Here is a 19200-nt window from a genome sequence, read left to right on the forward strand (position 1 = left end):
GTTCATTAAGGGTCAGTTAGATAAGCTTTTTTTTTAAATCCACACTTCTGTGTTATTATTTTGTGTAAGTTTGTCTTGTTTTTCATTTTCTGTGTTGGTCGCTATCTACTAGATATGGCTTGTTGTACTGTGTCTGTCCATTCATAGTCTATTTTATTAGTGAGTAAAGATTTTTCGCGCACAATTTCCCAGTTGTATTTACGAAGTCTGTTGAGGCCATCATTAATTATTTCTCCAAGCAGTCTATGGCCATTTTGCTCTGCTATTCTTTTGGCTAGTGGGGTGTTAAGAGGAGGTTTGTGTTTAAGACATTTAGGTAGTACTTGTTTCCTGAGGCATTTGTGCAGGAAGTACAGCTGTTCGCAGGTGGCGCTCTGTCAGACGGCATTGGTTTCCCATTTTCGGGCCAGTTTTTGCATATTGCACCCATAAGGTGTTTGCGAGTTTTGATAAGATTTGTAGCTCAGGTTGAGGTTCTGGATGTAGGTTTGCTCGCTGAGCTGGAAGGTTCATTTTCAGACGTTTCATCACCATACTAGGTAAGGAAGCTGCATCGGAACATTATTTCAACAAGCCACCACACACTGCAGCACAGAGGAACTATGAAGAGCAGAGGAAAATTACTTATACAGTGTATTCAAAAAGAATGGGCATCCAATGAACACAGTCCACTGATTTCTCAGCAACAAACCCAAAAAGCAGACAAAACACGTCCAGAAACCCAGCCACTCTCCCTATATCAAAGGCATCACGGAAATGACTGCCAGACTTCTCAGACCTCTCATGGTAGCCTACAACCCACCAATGCACTAAAACAGCAGCTAATGAATAACAAGCAAAACTAATGATATTTACAAAATACCTTGCAAGAACTGTAACAAACACTACATTGGACGAACAGGCAGAAAACTAGCCACCAAGATACATGACCCACTCTCACTAGTAACCAATACTTACAAATGCACCACTGTACAACTGGGCAGCACGATGGCTCAGTGGTTAGCACTGTTGTCTCACAATGCCAGGGACCTGGGTTCAATTCCTTCCTCGGGTAACTGTCTGTGTGGAGCTTGCACATTCACCCCGTGTCTGCGTGGGTTTTCTCCGGGTGCTCTGCTTTCCTCCCACAGTCCAAAGAAATGCAGGTTAGATGAATTGCCCATGCTAAATTGCCCATTGTGTTAGATGCATTAGTTAGGGGTAAATACGGGGTAGGGGAATGCATGTGGGTGGGTTGCTCTTCAGAGGGTCAGTGTGGACTTGTTGGGCCAAAGGGCCTGTTTCCATACTGTAGTGAATCTAATCTAATCAAACCGAAGCATAACCTCCATATTTCTTTATTCAATTCACCTCACAACAAACCACAACATTCTATTAGGCTTCTGATTACTTTGTGTATGTGCATACTAAACTGGAGAGATTCATGCACTGGTACATCAGAATTCTCTGCATCCTGGAGCACTGCAACCCCTCACCATTTGGATAACATGCTTTTTTTATTCTGTCAAACTGGACAATTTCATAGTTTTTGTATTCCATTTGCCAAATTTTTGACCAGTCAGTTAACCTATGTCCCAAAATAGGCTCCTTATGTCCTCTTCACAACTGACCTTCCTATCTATCTTTGCACTATCAGTATATACAGCTACTATATCTTTGATCCCTTCATCCAAATTATTTATATAAACTGTAAAGAGTTGAGGCCCTAGCACCAACCCCTGCAGTACAGCACGGATGGCATCCTGCCAGCCTGAAAAGACTCACTTTTTCCTACTATCAGCTTCATGTTAGCCAGCCAACTTCCATCCATGCTAACATGTTACCACCTACACCATAAGCTTTTCCTTTCTACAATCAGGGGCATGTAGAATCATGGAATGATGAATTCCAACAATATGGAAATAGGCCATTGAGCCCATTGGGCCTGCACTGACTGTCAGAAGAGCATCCCACTCAGACCAAGACCAAGACCCAGCCCCAGTTCCCCACCCTATCGTCGTAACCCAGCATATTACTACGGCTAATACACCTAAGCTGCATATCGCTGGACACAGCTGGCAACTTAGCATGGCCAATCCACCTAACCTGGATTGTGGGAACCAGAGCACTCTGGAAAATATATGCAGACACAGGAAGAACATGCAAAATCCACACAGTCACCCAAGGTTGAAATCAAACTCAGGTCCCTGGCGCTGTGAGGCTACAGTGCTAACCACTGAGCCACCAAGCCACCTTTCACTGTATTTACAGCAGGCTACAATAAAAAGTTAGCCAACAAGAATAGTCAACAGCCAAAGTTGTTAATTCATACTTGCAAATGAAGCAAGGTATTAATTTTATGATCTGTATATATTCAACTAAACTTTTATTCCAAGTCTTATTTTTGACTGTAGGTATTAATACTTGTCCCACTACCTTAAAAATAGCCACTGTTCCATACTGAAAGAAATCTGAAGTAATTAAAAGAGATAATTATGTGATAACTATTGACCCATTATTCTATCATAGTTTTCTTTAACAACAGCATCAATAGCTTGACAACTACATGCTCCATTTGAATCACAAGGAGCTTTGAACATCGAGAAATATGTCCCGGTATGCAATGTCTGGTCTGTACAGATATACAGTTAAGTAGTAAAGGAAGATCAATTAGTCTCAACTGGAGGGGATACATTCCAACAATTATTTCTAAAGGCAAATAAATCATTTGTACTAGCAACTTGCTGCCCTACCTTAATAATATAACGATAATACAATTATTTCAACTTCTGGGCCTCTCATAAATCATCTTTCCTGACTGGTTGGAAGCAGCAGAAAACGATGTGGCCTTAAGGCAGTCACTGGTACCAGGTTAGTGGCATGATTGATGACAGGGACCGTTTCACAACAGTTTTGTATTCTTGCTCTCGTCCACAAGTTTAAAAAATGCATTTCTCTGGGATGCTCTCGGTTCACCTCACTTGCTGCTTTCTTCACCTTTTGCATGAAAGGCAAATTAGATCAGCAATGGTCTTCAGGAAAGGCAGAACCAGCTCAAAGGGCCAATCAGCCCACTCTTGCTTCTAACTTGTATGTTTGTGTCTAAGCCATAAACAATTGAGTCTGTATGTTTCATAGGTGATAGTTTTTAAAGGATTGATGCTGGAGACTACATTCAGCTCCAACAAATCTGATAATAAGGATTTAAGTGGTTAAAGTCATAACAGCCTAGGATTTCAAAGAGCACGGATGTTACTCTACATCACGCAATAATCTTTGTAACAATACAAATCTTACTAATCTAACTTGTACCTGACTACTATCACACATTGAACTGCACATTATTTAAGATAAAAGCTTCTTGTTCGATTATATTACACCAAGTAAGCCCTGTAGAGAGTCAGAAAAAGGAAGATGATCGCAGCAATCTATTCAACCACATGTTGGTTATGGTTAGCATCATTGAACAATAAATAGGAGGTCCTAGCATTAATCTTGGCAACACCCTGTTAGTAACAGCTTGCCAAACTAAAAATGAGTATCCAGTCAAGAAAGTACCTGCTTTTTGAGCTTTATCATCACTAGAATCAGTTCCCAAAGATTCTTGTCTGTACAGTTCCTGTTGCTTAATATTCTTCCTATTATGGAACAAGCACATCTATTTCAGCCTAACCAATCCTTTGTAATAACACAATGGTTTTCATTCTGTGACCTTCACTACCTGCACAATAGTGTTTAATTAAATTTATTGCATTATTCAATCTCCATCACTTCAGTATGTTTGGATTGTCATCTTTTGTCTGGATTTTTCCCCAACATGTACTTTAGACCTCTCCATTTGGAATAGATTATTTTGCAAGGATCCACAAACAGGAATGAGTTGAAAAAGACAATGTATTTGAGGGTTTGATTGAGAAATAATGTTCTAAAGACAGTGGAAAGAAATTCAGAAACGTGACAGAATGAGGCAATTCAGCACACAGTGCCTATGCTGACTCTCTACAAAAGTAACTCCCTGTGGCTTTTCAAATAACATCATAGGTTTCTCAAAGTCCTGTAAAATCACCTGCATGCATAAAACAGGGCATCATTTTTTTAAACACATGAAAACTACAGCACCTCCTTGAATATTGCTGTACAGAGTTCATTCCACCTCAGGTATAACGTATCTAGCCTGCTTTGGTTAGTAAGCGTTCAATGATACCTGTCCAAAGAGCACTTAGGTTTCAAAATTGGACATTCAGTGTATGAAATGGATCTAAATCGGGAAAAACATATTCACTGTCTATTAAAAAAGCTTCTCCATTTATTAAAACTTTCTTCATTGAAAGCAGTAAAAACAATGCATGCAGTCCTCTGATCTGAATTATTGCCTGTGGGGAGATATCCAAGTGCACAGTGTTACAGGCTGGGAGGGAAACTTGCAGGCGATCACTGCATTTGTTCTCACCTCATTGTCGGCTAACATTGGCTGGGCAACACAAGGAGAAATGGGACAGTGTTTCCAGTACCTTATTTTATTTCAAATTTCCAGTATTTATAGTATTTTGCTTTTATAAGAGGGGGCAATTGGTAGACAAAAAGCAAGGAAGAATTGACGATGCGTGGCATTTTAAACAATAAAGTCAAAACAGAAAGTACTTGCTACAACTAACCAATTGAATCCCCTGTGGAAAGGGATTGTCCTCCCATTCTTTTTCTGGAAAGCGCTGGATAATCCGGCCCTGACCATCACCACTTCCTGTGAAAGAACCAAAATTTCAAGTTAAAATGAAACCATGATGCGTTAGACTAAACCAGATTAAAATTAAACAGCATACAGTACAATGCATCAAACCAGAGTCATGTGAGATTCAGAGAATCAGAGACAGTGAGATTCAGTGGGATCCATTTTTATAAATATGTTGTCTTCTGTCAGATCCTAGGGCACTTTGCAACTCTAAGTTTTTGCCTTGCATCTTTGAATCACTATGGCCTGCTTTTGATCAGTTGTAGTTTGTTCCTGGAAACACTCATCAGCTAGGTCATTTTAGACTAGCTTGTCATAATAGAACACCTACTTCAGAGATTGACTTGTAGCAACATCATAAGGAGCTCCTTCCTACACATCAGAGCACAGAATAACCTACCAGTAAACTACTTACCTATAACATCTGACAAGACATGATACTCAAATTATGAGCAAATCAGAATGTCTTCCAGAAGCCTACTCAAAATTCACAATCAGAGGCTGCAAAATCAATCTAGTCAGAACATCCAGAGGTTCACAAGTAAGAGTTCCTAATCCACATCAGAAATTAAGGATACATTTAGAAGGCAGGACACCATTCACAACAGTGTATTTGAAGTATATTTCTGTCCTCCATGCTCTAACACAAATTTAAGTTAAAAGAATAAGACAATGGCATTTCAGTCATTTCCTGTAAAGTTCCAACAGGAAGCAGCCAGAATAGAGATGAATTCCATCTGCTACTCAGGTAAATTTGGCAGAATTTCTTCGAGGCAGGTGCTGTTCCTGGCCATCACATTTTCCTTGGGTTTGCTCCACACAGCCATTAGAAATGTTATACTTTGAGCTACAATAAGAACAGGAAATGCTGGAAATACTCAGTAGGTTAGGAAGTAACTTTGCAGAAAGAGAATTAACCTTTCAGGTCAATGTTCTTGCAGCAGACCTGGGAAAAGTTAGAGATTTAGTAAATGTTGAGCAATGGATGGTGAAGAAAAGGACATAGAAAGGTCTGTAGAAGTTTGGGAAACAGAAGTGATTGAATTACAGAAGAGTTAGTTGTTTAAGGCCAAAGGAGTATTGGTGGAGGAAAGTAAAGAATCAAAACATGTGCCAACATAGCAGATGAGCTGCTGCCCAAAAGCAAACATAAGAAGAAATATGCACAGAAACAAAACACAAAATGGGAACCAGGCTTTATCAGTTTCTATTTTACCATCATGGGGACACAGATTCAGGAGTTGATCACTAAAGATTAAAGTAGCTTAAAAAAACTTCAGAAAAACTACCAAAACAATCCACTCTCCAAAATAATCAGTTTGGTGGTTATGACAGAAAAGGTCACTCTTCAGAAAGCTCATGAGCACAGATTGGGAAGTTTCAAGCTGTTGTCAATAAACTATTTCAGAACCCAGCACAAGATGGCTTATTGTATTGGATGGCATGGGAGAATTAGTTTGATTTTATAATCCTGAGTGTTGGTTAAGCGATGATATGGAGGTACTGGTGTTGGACTGGGGTGGACAAAGTTAAAAATCAGGAAAAAGTGAGGACTGCAGATGCTGGAGATCAGGGTCGAGGGTGTGGTTCTGGAAAAGCACAGCAGGTCAGGCAGCATCCGAGGAGGAGAATCGACGTTTCAGGCATCAGGAAGGGCTTATGCCCAAAATGTCAATTCACCTGCTCCTCGGATGCTGCCTGACCTGCTTTGCTTTTCCAGCATCACACTCTCAACAAAGTTAAAAATCACACAACACCAGCTTATAGTTCAACAGGTTTATTTGGAAGTACTAGCTTTCAGAGTGCTGTTCCTTCATAAGGTTAATAGCAAAATCATAAGACACAATTTACAGCAAAACATCACAGCGTCATGCAATTAAAATGACATATTGAACAAACCTAGACTAACCTCACACCTTGTCTGAGCTGAGATGTCACTTTTTTTTTAAACCTTAAGTTATCTCAAGAATGTGACTTAAAAGTAGTTCTGGGATTTACATACTTATGAACTGAAACCTGTAACCCTTTCTAAAAGATGAAAGATTTAACAGCAATCTAGGTTTGTTCAATGTATCATTTTAATTGCATGACCCTGATCTTTTGCTGTAAATTCTGCATCTTATAATCCTGCCCCACTACTAAACTGATGTAAGAGCAGCGCTCTGAAAGCTAGTACGTCCAAATAAAGCTATTGGACTATAACCTGGTGTTGCGAGATTTTTAACCTTGATTAAGTGAGTAATTCCCAAACGAGGAACCAAACATTTAAATAAGGAAGTAAACACTCCACAGAACTAGGTTCAAAAGCAGAGATATCTTTAAAGTCAGAAACATTTAATGCCTGAGTTGGCAATGGGTATGCCACTAGACTGGCATATCAGAGGTCCCAAATGGATTTGTGGAGAAATAACCAGGAAGCCTTCTGACTGCCCTGAAAAGCCAACCAGTTCATGACTGTCCTTCAGTAAAGGAGTGTGGCACACAATTACCCCATTTAAACTTCGTGCCAGTGGACAAGCTAAGCACAAGACAATGCAATCCACATGAAAACAAATGAAATGTTTGTCGCTACGCCCATCATATCAGCCTGTTCCTGCCTCACTGAGCTCATTTCCACCTACCTTGACTCCATGCTCTTTCTCCTTGTCCAGACCCTGCCCACCAATATCCACAATTTCTCTATAAAAGTAAATTACTGCGAATGCTGGAATCTGAAACCAAAAGTGATCACCCAGTCGGCGTTTTGTCTCTCCGATATAGAGGAGACCACATTGGGAGCAACGAATGCAATAGACCAAATTGAAAGAGGTACAAGTGAAATACTGCTTAATCTGAAATGAGTGTCTGGGGCCTTGGATGGTGAGCATGGAAGAGGTAAAGGGGCAGGTGGGGTGCTTTTCCTCTGGGCCGACTGGGTGATCGCTTTGCTGAGCACCTTCGGTCTGTATGCAATCAGGTCCAGGACCTTCCTGTGGTTTGCCACTTCAACACACAATCCTGCTCCCATGCCCTCATGTCTGTCCTCGGCCTGCTACAATGTTCCAGTGAATCTCAACGCAAACTGGAGGAACAGCATCTCATCTTCCGATTAGGCACTTTACAGCTTGCCAGTCTCAACACTGAATTCAACAACTTCAGATAATTTTATTTCATTTTTAATATTTTTTTCACTGTTGTGTACCTCTTATTTCTCGATTGTCTCTCTCTTTCTCTCGCTCCCCACTCTCTCATCACCTTTTTCTCTCCTCTTCCCCCTTTGCCACCCTTTTCCAGTTTTCCATTTTGCCTCTGCTTCACCCTCCCTCCCCTCCCTCAACTTCCTCCACATATTTTGCCATACAGCACTGGCTTCAGCCTTGGTCATTCATAGCTCCTAATCGCCCTATAATCTCTCTATGCACTGTCATTATCATCTCCCACCCACTGTGCTTGACAGCGCCTTCAATTGCATCCGACCCATCACCCATGCTTCTGACCTTGGTCCTTCCCATCACTTTCAACAGTGAGATTGGGTCCTCTTTGTCCTCACCTTTCGTCCCACTAGCGTCCGCATTCAAAGGATCATCCTCTGCCATTTCAGACAACTCCAGCCACCACCTTGCCTCACTCCCCAGTCTGCACTTTGCAGAGACCTTTTCCCCCAGGACACTAGTCCATTCCCCGCCCACCAACACCAAAAGCCCTCCTTCCCGCAGCACTTTCCCATGTAAGTGCAGAAGGTGCTACACCTGCCCTTTCACCTCCTCCCTGCTCATCATCCAAGGACACAGTCTTTTCAAGTGAAGCAGCATTTCACCACCTCCAAACTGGTGTATTGCATTCGCTGCACCTAATGAGGCATACTACACATGCTGAAACCAGAGACCGGGAGACCACTTTGCAGAAGAGCTCCAGTCTGTACACAAGCAGGAATCAACTTTCACATAGCCAGCCACTTTAACAGCATCCTGGTAGCATGCCCACTTGTCTGTCCTCAGCACACTGCACTGTTCCAGCGAATCACAGTGCAAACAGGAGGAAAAATCTTGGCATAAGTGCAGTCATAGGTAGATAGGATAGTGAAGGAGGCATTTGGTATGCTTGCTTATTGGTCAGTGCTTGGTATAGGAGTTAGGAGGTCATGTTGCAGCTGTACAGGACATTTGTCAGGCCGCTGTTGGCGTACTGCATGCAATTCTGGTCTCCTTGTTGTAGGAAGGATGTTGTGAAACTTCAAAGGGTTCAGAAAAGATTTACAAGGATGTTGCCAGGGTTGGAGAGTTTAAGCTTTTGGGAGAGGCTGAATAGACTGGGGCACCTTCTAAGACTGAGGAGTGACCTTATAGAGATTTATAAAATCATAATGAAGGGCATGCATAGGGTAAATAGACAAGATGTTTTCCCCGGGGTGGGGGAACCCAAAACTAGTGGACATAGGTTTAACATGCAAGGAAAAAGATTTAAACGTGTTCTAAGGCGCAACCTTTTCCACACAGAGGGTACTGAGTGTATGGAATAAGCTGCCAGAAGTGCTGGAGGCTGATACAATTACAACATTTAAAAGGTATCTGGATAGGTATATGAATAGGCAGGGTTAAGAGGGCTATGGGCCAAGTGCTGGCTAACTGGACCAGATTCGGTTGGGATATCTGGGCGGCATCGATGAATTGGACCAAAGGGTCTGCTTCCATGCTGTACATCTCCACAACTCTAAAATCTCATTTTCAGACTAGGCACTTTACAACCTTCTGGACTTAATACAGAATTCAACATCTTTAGATTGTGAACCCACTCCCACTCTTTCCCTTTCTTTTAACTCTACTTGTTACATTCTGTCACCATTTCCTCCCTCCCCTCCCCGCACTCGAGTGGAACTGTCTGCCCAGACACATCACTATTCTGCCATTCTCACATTCCTGTATACTTAATCTGCACTATCAGCACCCTTTCTCCACCGCTCCACTATTGCATAAATGCTGTCCACTCCACACTTCACATCCACGCTAACAAAGACTCAACTCAAAACAATAGCTTGCTCTCTCTCTCTCTCTCTCCATGGATGCTGCGTGGCCTGCTGTGAGTTACAGCATTTTTTTCTTTTCAATAAAAAGTCTGCACTTGATATCACAGAAGTCTTGACAGCAATTCTATTCCCATGTAGCTCAAACTGGAGTGGAGGAAAATTGTAGAAGTAGGCATTAATAAGCACAAACTAATTCTGGTCTCAGTTAAAAACAACTGGTTCAAACAATCTGTTCAAATTCTGAACATTCTGCTTGCATTCCTACAAATCTCTGATCTGAATTACAGCGTCCTAACCTCTGTCTAGCCCTCAGTATCTGCATTTCTTATTGCTATTGCAGCTCACAGAATTTAAACTCGAGACAACACAAAGGCACTAAGTTAGGAGAGACAAAAAAAAATCAACAGCCTGAGACAGACACAAATAAAGCAACTCATTGAGTGTGGATTAAATGTGCTTTCTTTTCAGAAACAACAAGTACCAGTCTGCAATAGCCAGCACCAAGAGGAGAAACACCAAGGGTCAGGGAATGACTGTATAAACTGGATGCAACAGGAGGCACTTAACCCAGAGTCCACTGCAAAAAGATATTTCTGCTCAGCAGACTGGCATTTGTCCTTGAGGCTGAGGAAACTATATCACACTGCTCTCCCAGTATACATTCACACATAACCACAGGCCCTTCAGCTGTGAACTAATTCACCACTCACAGCAATATACAATGGCACGGTGGCACTGCTGCCTCACAGCACCAGGGACCCAGGTTCGATTCCAGCCTTGGGCAACTGTCTGTGTGGAGCTTGCACATTATCCCCATGTCTGCGTGAGTTTCCTCCCACAGTCCAAAGATGTGCAGGTTAGTGAACTGGCCATGCTAAATTGCCCATAGTGTGCAGTGATGTATAGGTTAGGTGCATTAGTCAAAAATAAATATATGGTAGGGGAATGGGTCTAGGTGGGTTACTCTTTGGACGGGTTTGTTGTGGACTTATTGGGACAAAGGGCCTGTTTCCACACTAGGGATTCTAATTCTAATTCTAATTCCATACCAAGGAATATAGGTCAAAGACATTTTTTGTTGGGAAGATACTGTATGCAACTCTCAAAGAATTGACTTAACTCCTCATCATTGCCACACCTATACTACTAGCTGTATCTTGAATGATAGAAAAAAGGAGAAACTGAGGACTGCAGATGCTGGAAATCAGAGTCAAAGTGTGGGGTGCTGGAAAAGCAATCTCACCCAGTCGAGTATTTTCTAACATTCTAGTTTGCTGCATGTATCTGTAATGCTAAACCCACTCCCATAAACTTTCACTCAGTAACCCTTCATCAGATATCAAGAAAGGACAATCTACAGGCTGTTTTCTTTCATCCTTAAGTAATTTCATGGCTAGTTTTCAAAATCAGTTTTAGCCCTGCTCCATGATCCGTGGAGTGCTGGTTTCTGCCCTCATTTGCTTAACTTCTGTAATGATGTCAATTTTGGGTAGGATTTCAAAAGGTTATGCCGAGCCTGCCAGCTATCCAGTAAACCTGGTCACCAATCCAGGGACACCACTCTCTAAATTGCCAAAGAAATCTTTCCCCACAGTTCCCTGAAATCTAGTGTTTTGGATCTGAAATCATATTGCTACAGTTCACAACAGTCTCTGATATGGGAAGAGTCTCCGAATTCCTGCTGACACATGAACATTGCTGTAATGAACAGGCACTTCTAATAGATTATCTTAATAGAAAATACATTGAAGAAGAATTGCTGCCTCTGCTATCTCACCCAACTCAAACTTAACGACTAACAATTCTGTCAATTTCTGAATCCAGCTCTTGTTATATTACAAGATAAGGGGTATGGGAAATCCCTTAAGGAATGCACTTGAGTCCACCTTGCAGCCAATCAAGTAAAAAGCTGTGTTTCAAAGCAAAGTTCATTTACAGGGGATCAACAACTTCAGTGCTAGCACTAATGACAGTAGTCACTGACAACCAGGTATTCAATGAGCTGAATCAGTGCAGGATTTCTGGACACTTATTAATATTGTGCAATAATAAAGCTGCTGGGCAGGGGGTCCACTTGTGGTGCACTGGCTATGACCATACCTCTGGAGCAGGAGGTCCAGTTTCAAGTCCCACCTGCTCTACCCTGTTATTGAGTGTGAGCGAGAGATGTCTCAGAAGAATTATGAATTGTATTGAGCAGCAAGTTCCATGCAAGACATTGGTAATGCTCATCTTGGACTACAACAGTAATCAACTTATGCTGTAACTGAATAGAGACATTCTTTCTCACCATCCCCTGCTCAAAAAAAATGCTATTACAGATAGAAGTTCTGTATCAAGGAAAGATTCAATAATAGAGAAAAGATAAAGATCAAATCATTATGATTCACATTATTGCAATGAAAGTATTTACATGATCCCAACCTGCTTAAAAAGAGTCACCTCTTTGGAATGAGTCACCACTTTGGAAGGAGTTAGTGTACTTCTTTAGAACTGAATAGTCCTAACCAGATTCAAATCATTAACTGTTTTCCTCTACACAGACATTGCCAGATCTGCTGAGTTACTCCAGCATTTAGTACATTTGTTGTCAAAGCCTGCATGTTGCCCAGATTTTGTTGTAACAAGCATGAATGGTGTTGCACAGAAATAAAGAGTCCTGAGGTGTGTGATGCAGTGGTAGTGTCCCTATCCTGGTCCAGGAGGCCCATGTTCAAGTCCGGCCTAGTCCAGACGTGTGTTATAACATTTCTGAATAGGTTATTCAGAAAATATCTAGCCCAAGGAATTCCTACAGAGATGACCTGGGGCTGAGGTGGCTGGCCTCCAATATCCACAACCATCATCCTCCGTGGTAGGAAGACTCCAAACAGTGAAGAACCTTCTCACAATTCTCACTGCCTTCAGTTTTGACAGGGTTTCTTAGACCATAAGACATAGGAGTGGAAGTAAGGCCATTCAACCCATCGAGTCCACTCCACCATTCAATCATGGCTGCTGGGCACTTCAACTCCACTTACCCGCATTCTCCCCGTAGCCCTTAATTCCCCGAGACAACAAGAATCTATCAATCTCTGCCTTGAAGACATTTAGCGTCCCGGCCTCCACTGCACTCTGCGGCAATGAATTCCACAGGCCCACCACTCTCTGGCTGAAGAAATGTCTCCGCATTTCTGTTCTGAATTTACCCCCTCTAATTCTAAGGCCGTGTCCATGGGTCCTAGTCTCCTCACCTAACGAAACAATTTCCTAGCATCCACCCTTTCCAAGCCATGTATTATCTTGTCGTCTCTATTAAGTATCCCCTTAATCTTCTAAACTCCAATGAATACAATCCCAGGATCCTCAGCCGTTCCTCATATGTTAGACCTACCATTCCAGGGATCATCCAGGTGAATCTCCGCTGGACACGTTCCAGTGCCAGTATGTCCTTCCTGAGTTGTGGGGACCAAAACTGGACACAGTACTCCAAATGGGGCCTAACCAGAGCTTTATAAAGTCTCAGTAGCACAATGGTGTTTTTATATTCCAACCCTCTTGAGATAAGTGACAACATCGCATTTGCTTTCTTAATCACAGACTCAACCTGCATGTTGACCTTTAGAGAAGGTCAACCTTCTTGATGCCATACTTTCAAATACTGGTGCGATATTAATGCCTCTCACTCACACTTCACTTTTGGCCATGTTTGAGGTCAAGAATAAAGTAATTCTGCGCAAAGTCAAACTCAGTATCAGTGAGCAGGTTATCGCTGAGCATGTGCTGTTTGAAAGCACTGTCAAAGAGTCTTCCATGAACCTTCTGTTCATGATTAGACTGATGGAACAGTAATTGCCTTGGCTGAATTCATCTTCTTTCTTGTGGACAGGACCTACCCAATGTGCCATCATGTAGATGTCAGTGTTGTATCTGTATGGGACAGCCTGATTAGAGATGTGGTTAGCTGTACAGTACCAGCTCTTCAGCATATTTCTTAGAAAGTTGTCAAGGACCATACCCTGTGCAAAATGTCATGGCTTTAGCAAATTTGGAGTGTGGCATCTGCAATACTGGGCAGAAGAAAAATATATCATCCACTTGGTACTTCTGGGTAACAAAATTCCTCAGCAAATGTTTACGCCATTGTTACCACATCAGAGGAAAACTGAAAAGTGATAACTCATATAGAAATAAGCCTGTCACACAATGCTCAGCTCACTCTAACCCAATCATTACTATTCCCCCACATCATCAATATCCAGAAGACTAACAGCTCTGCCTTAAGGGCTGCTTGCTCTCTTGAGATAAAGCAGATTACTCTGAGAACCGACACCAGATACAACAGCTAGCACTGGATCATTATATTCTCAAAGGCCAGGATAGTTATGTAGTTACAAATACCAAGCTACTACTCAAAAAATAAATTTTGTTGATGCAATGTCAGTGTCAGCTGTGGTTCACTGAATTTCTATTGTCTAGTATCAAAAGATCATGGATCAACTCCAGAACTTCAGCATATAATTAATGGATACAACATAGGAGGTGACCATTCAATCCATCGTGCCCATGCTTGCTCTCTGAAAGAACCACCCAACAAGGTTGAGTTTCTTGCCTTTCTCCTTGAAAGCCCCAGGTGAATTTGCTTGCACAGCACTCTCCAGCCCAGATCTCAAGTACCTCCTACTTGGAAATGCTTTCCATATTTCCTCTTGATCTGTTTCCAATCACTTTAAATCTGAGACCTTTGATAATCGAGAATGCCATTCCATTGCAGGACTGAGGCAGCATTTCAGTGTTAGAGGCATTCTCTTTCATATTAGACAATAAACTTACGCTCCATTTTCCTACTCAGGAAAATGTAAACAATCTCATGACACTGGAGAAAGTGAGGACCGCAGATGCTGGAGATCAAAGCTGAAAATGTGTTGCTGGAAAAGCGCAGGAGGTCAGGCAGCATCCAAGGAACAGGAGAATCGACGTTTCGGGCATAAGCCCTGCCGAAACATCGATTCTCCTGTTCCTTGGATGTTGCCTGACCTGCTGCGCTTTTCCAGCAACACATTTTCAGCTGCAATTTCATGACACTATTCAAGAGCTAGATAGTTCACTCTTCAGACCTGGTCAGCATTTATCACTCATCCAACATCATAAAATAAACAGAATACCTGCTCATTTATCTCACTGCTATTTTTGGAACATTGCTGAGTTTGTAATATCACAGTAGTAAATTTACAAAATTACTTCATTGTTGTAAAGCCATTCGGGAAGCGAAGGTCATGAAAAGTACTGTATGAATGTATAGCTTTATTCTTTTGTGAAATATTAGTCATTTCTCACTGTACTTGTATCTCCAGTTTTCTGTGCAATTCTAGGTTCTGTATTCTTCTGGTTCTCTAGGACCTGTCCCAGACCCCCAACTTCAATCATGTCACAAACACTCAAACCCAGCCATCTCATTAACTCAGCACCTCCTCTGTCCCCAGCAAAGTGCTTCAAACCAAACTCATCCAACTTTCAGTTGCATAGCTGTCTGAAATACAGAGGAACCTCGATTATCCGAACGAGAGATGGGTGAGCACTATTTTGTTCAGATAATTGATTTCTCGGTTACATAATCTCACAACTCCTGTACTCAATACTCTGACCAATAAAGGAAAGCATACCAAATGCCTTCTTCAATATCCTATCTACCTGCGACTCCACTTTCAAGGAGCTGTGAACCTGCACTCTAAGGTCTCTTTGTTCAGCAACACTCCCTAGGACCTTACCATTAAGTCCTACTAAGATTTGCTTTCCCAAAATGCAGCACCTCACATTTATCTAAATTAAACTCCATCTGCCACTCCTCAGCCCATTGGCCCATCTGATCATGGTCCCGTTGTAACCTGAAGTAACTCTCTTCGCTGTCCACTACACCTCCAATTTTGGTGTCATCTGCAAACTTATTATACGTCTTACGCTCACATCTAAATCATTTATGTGAATGACGAGCAGCAGTGGACCCAGCACCGATCCTTGTGGCACTCCATTGGTCACAGGCTTCCAGTCTGAAAATCAACCCATCACCACCACCATCTGTCTTCTAACTTTGAGCCAGTTCTGTATCCAAATAGTTCTCCCTATTTTCCATGAGATCTAACCTTGCTAATCAGTCTCCCATGGGGAACCTTGTCGAACACCTTACTGAAGTCCATATGGATCACATCTGCCGCTCTGCCCTCATCAACCCTCTTTGTTACTTCTTCAAAAAGAACTCAATCAAGTTTGTTAGACATGATTTCCCATGCACAAAGCCATGTTGACTATCCCTAATCAGTCCTTGCCTTTTCAAATACATGTACATCCTGTCCTTCAGGATTCCCTCGACATATTTGAAACTGAATTACTTGGAAATTGATGCATTTCAAAATGGGGTCCTGCACAACAAGTCGAGTCAGAACAATAAGTGACATTTACCAATTGTACTGTTTTTTCTTTCAGGAATGTCACACTGACTTAACAATCCTATGCATCTTTTTGTTTGTCCCACAATGGCTTCATGTTCCCCTAAGAAAGAGTACTTCATTCAATTTATTCCAACATCACCTTGGATGAATTAGGGCATACAGAACCTGCTAAAAACCAGGGGTGAGGCCATCAGATCAGGACACCCATTCAAATATAAGGAATCCAAGTATGACCTTCGCAGAGCCATTAAGAGAGTCAAGGACCAATACTGATCCAAACTAGAGACCCAGACAGACATCTGGCAACAATGTCAACGACTGAATGACATCACAGGTTCTAAAAAGATTCAATACAAGATAGCAGATGATGACACATCCCTCTCAGATCATCTCAATGCCTTCTATGCTCGCTTTGAGCAGAATTTTGGTAGGGAGGCAACATCTATTCTGACAATTCCCTACGAATCTATCCCAACAGTCACTGCACCAGAGGTCAGATCAGTTTTCCTTCGTGTGATCCCAAGGAAAGCAATGGGACCAGATGGAATATCAGGCCGTGCACTCCGGGCACGCGCAGATCAACTGGCAGAGGTCTTCTCGGACATCTTCAACCTGTCCCTGCCTGTTTCAAGAGGGCCAACGTCATCCCTGTGCCTAAGAAAGCTCAAGCAGCATTTCTCAATGAGTACCGCCAGTGGCCCTAACTTCGGTGGTCATGAAGTGATCAAGAAATTAATCAACTCCAGCCTCCCCAGTACTCTTGACCCATTCCAATTTCTGGATTAGTGGTGCTGGAAGAGCACAGCAGTTCAGGCAGCATCCAAGGAGCTTCGAAATCGACGTTTCGGGCAAAAGCCCTTCATCAGGAATAAAGCTTTATTCCTGATGAAGGGCTTTTGCCCGAAACGTCAATTTCGAAGCTCCTTGGATGCTGCCTGAACTGCTGTGCTCTTCCAGTACCACTAATCCAGAATCTGGTTTCCAGCATCTGCAGTCATTGTTTTCACCATTCTAATTTGCCTATCGGACCAACACATCCATGTCAGATGCCGTATCACTTGCCCTTCACTTCTCCCTAGAACATCTTGACACCAAGAACAGCTGTGTAAGAATCCTACTCATTGACTACAGTTCAGCTTTCAACACTAGTATCCCCTCGAGACTGATTACTAAAGTTAGTGATCTCGAACTAAGCCTTACTCTTTACAACTGGATCCTCAGTTTCCTGACCCACAGGCCACCATCAGTGAAGATTAAGGACAAAATTTCATCCTCACTAACACTCAACACTGGAGACCTCCAGGGGTGCGTACTCAGCTCCCTACTGTACCCACTGTATACCCATGACTGCGTCACCAAACACCAGACTAATGCCATTTACAAGTTCACTGATATCACCACCACAATCGGTCGAGTCTCAGATGGTGATGAAACAGCCTACAGACGGGAGGTGGAAGACCTGGAAAAATGGAACACTGAGAACAACCAAGCTCTCAATGTCGGGAAAACCAAGGAACTCATTATTGACTTTCGGTGAATGTTACTCATGCCCCCCTACACATTAACAGCAGAGGTGGAATGACTGGAGAGTGTCAAGCTCCTGGGAGTGGTCATCCACAACAAGCTTTCTTGGACTGTTCATGTGGACGCACTGGTTACAAATACCCAATGGTTCTTTTTCCTCAGGCAGCTGAGGAACTTTGGCATGACTTGCCAACTTTTATAGGTGCGCCATCAAGAGCATTCTGTCTGGATGTATCACTACCTGGTATGGCAACAGTACCATTCAAGATCGGAGACGGTTACAGACAGTGGTGAACTCGGCCCGGAAAATCACAAAGATCAGAAGCCATCTTACCAGGCCCACTGTCAAGGAAATGCTGCCAGCATTCTCAAAGATCCATCACACCCTGGCAATGTTTTTCTGCAACCTCTACCATTGGGGAGAAGGTACAGAAGCCTGAACACACACACACCAGCCTGTTTTGAAACAGTTTCTACCCTACTGTTGTTAGAACACTGAATGAAATCACAAACTCTTAACATTCACCTGTACCGGTGTTTTTGTTTTTGCTGCTGTTTACCTATTATTTACTTTCCTATGCTATTAACTCTATGGTCTGCCTGTATTGCTCGCAAGACAAAGCTTTTCACTGTGCCTCGGTACACGTGACAATAAATTCAATCAATTCAAACAATATACACTCATGCATAAAGAAACCTAATGAGAGAGAAGTAGGACAGAATCGCTAAATGTTTTCCACTTCCTTCCAGACACAGTGTCCGAGCTTTCAATCTTCACAGTAATGCAGAGATAACACAGACTGCTTAACACTTGTTCAATGTCAGACATCTGACTTTTCTTTAACAAAATGGAGGACTCCAAGAATTCAATCACTAGTCTCATGCTAATGAAAGTTAAATGGACAACAGGTCAATGTGTGAATTCTGCCAGAACAGCGACTGAGGTCATGCCTGAATACTGGACACTTTGTTTCACCATTCTCAATCTATACATCCCTCATTTGGCTGGAGCACATTGTGAAACCTCCCAGTAAAGAACCTTTTAAGAACAGCACTGACCATTGCACAAACCAGTCTGAATGACTCAAAACCGCACACTCACAGTATAACAAAAATAGATTCCTGAATTTAGCAGTGAAAACAGAATGATTTTTAATCTGATTGTTAGCACTCTGCTAAACAGATTACAAGTGCAATAAATGTGACCGTCTGTCCTGACTACTGAAATAGGGACTTTGGCATCACGGCCTGTAATTAACACAGTTTATTAAAATGCAGGTGTTGGTGGGAGGGAGAGATTGTCCTAGATTCTCTATTACAATTATTTAATGACAGTTATGTTTATATTCAAGCCTAACAAACTTTAGTTTACAGGACAGTGGTGACAACTACCCTTCTGACTGTGTTGGAGACATAGACAATGCAGACATTTTAAATCACTCAAGTAGCATCACCAGCAGTGCGCCATTAAATCCAGCCAATCCACTGGCAGCACAGGCATTCCAAAATCTGAATTCTCTCTCCCAGCATCAAGGCATTAG

At 42.2% G+C, this 19200-nt stretch overlaps 1 protein-coding gene across 2 annotated transcripts in view; it reads right to left on the reverse strand.

Annotated features, from left to right (window-relative positions):
- The window catches only part of sbf1 (SET binding factor 1), a 180007-nt gene that overhangs the window by 92590 nt on the left and 68217 nt on the right, over positions 1-19200 (reverse strand). For both annotated transcript variants that reach the window (XM_072562737.1, XM_072562736.1), the window contains exon 2: positions 4635-4720. In XM_072562737.1, coding sequence (XP_072418838.1) covers positions 4635-4720 — 86 coding nt within the window. The remainder of the gene's footprint in view (positions 1-4634; positions 4721-19200) is intronic.

This window comes from Chiloscyllium punctatum, chromosome 44 (genome assembly GCF_047496795.1).
Source record: "Chiloscyllium punctatum isolate Juve2018m chromosome 44, sChiPun1.3, whole genome shotgun sequence".
Taxonomy (NCBI): domain Eukaryota; kingdom Metazoa; phylum Chordata; class Chondrichthyes; order Orectolobiformes; family Hemiscylliidae; genus Chiloscyllium; species Chiloscyllium punctatum.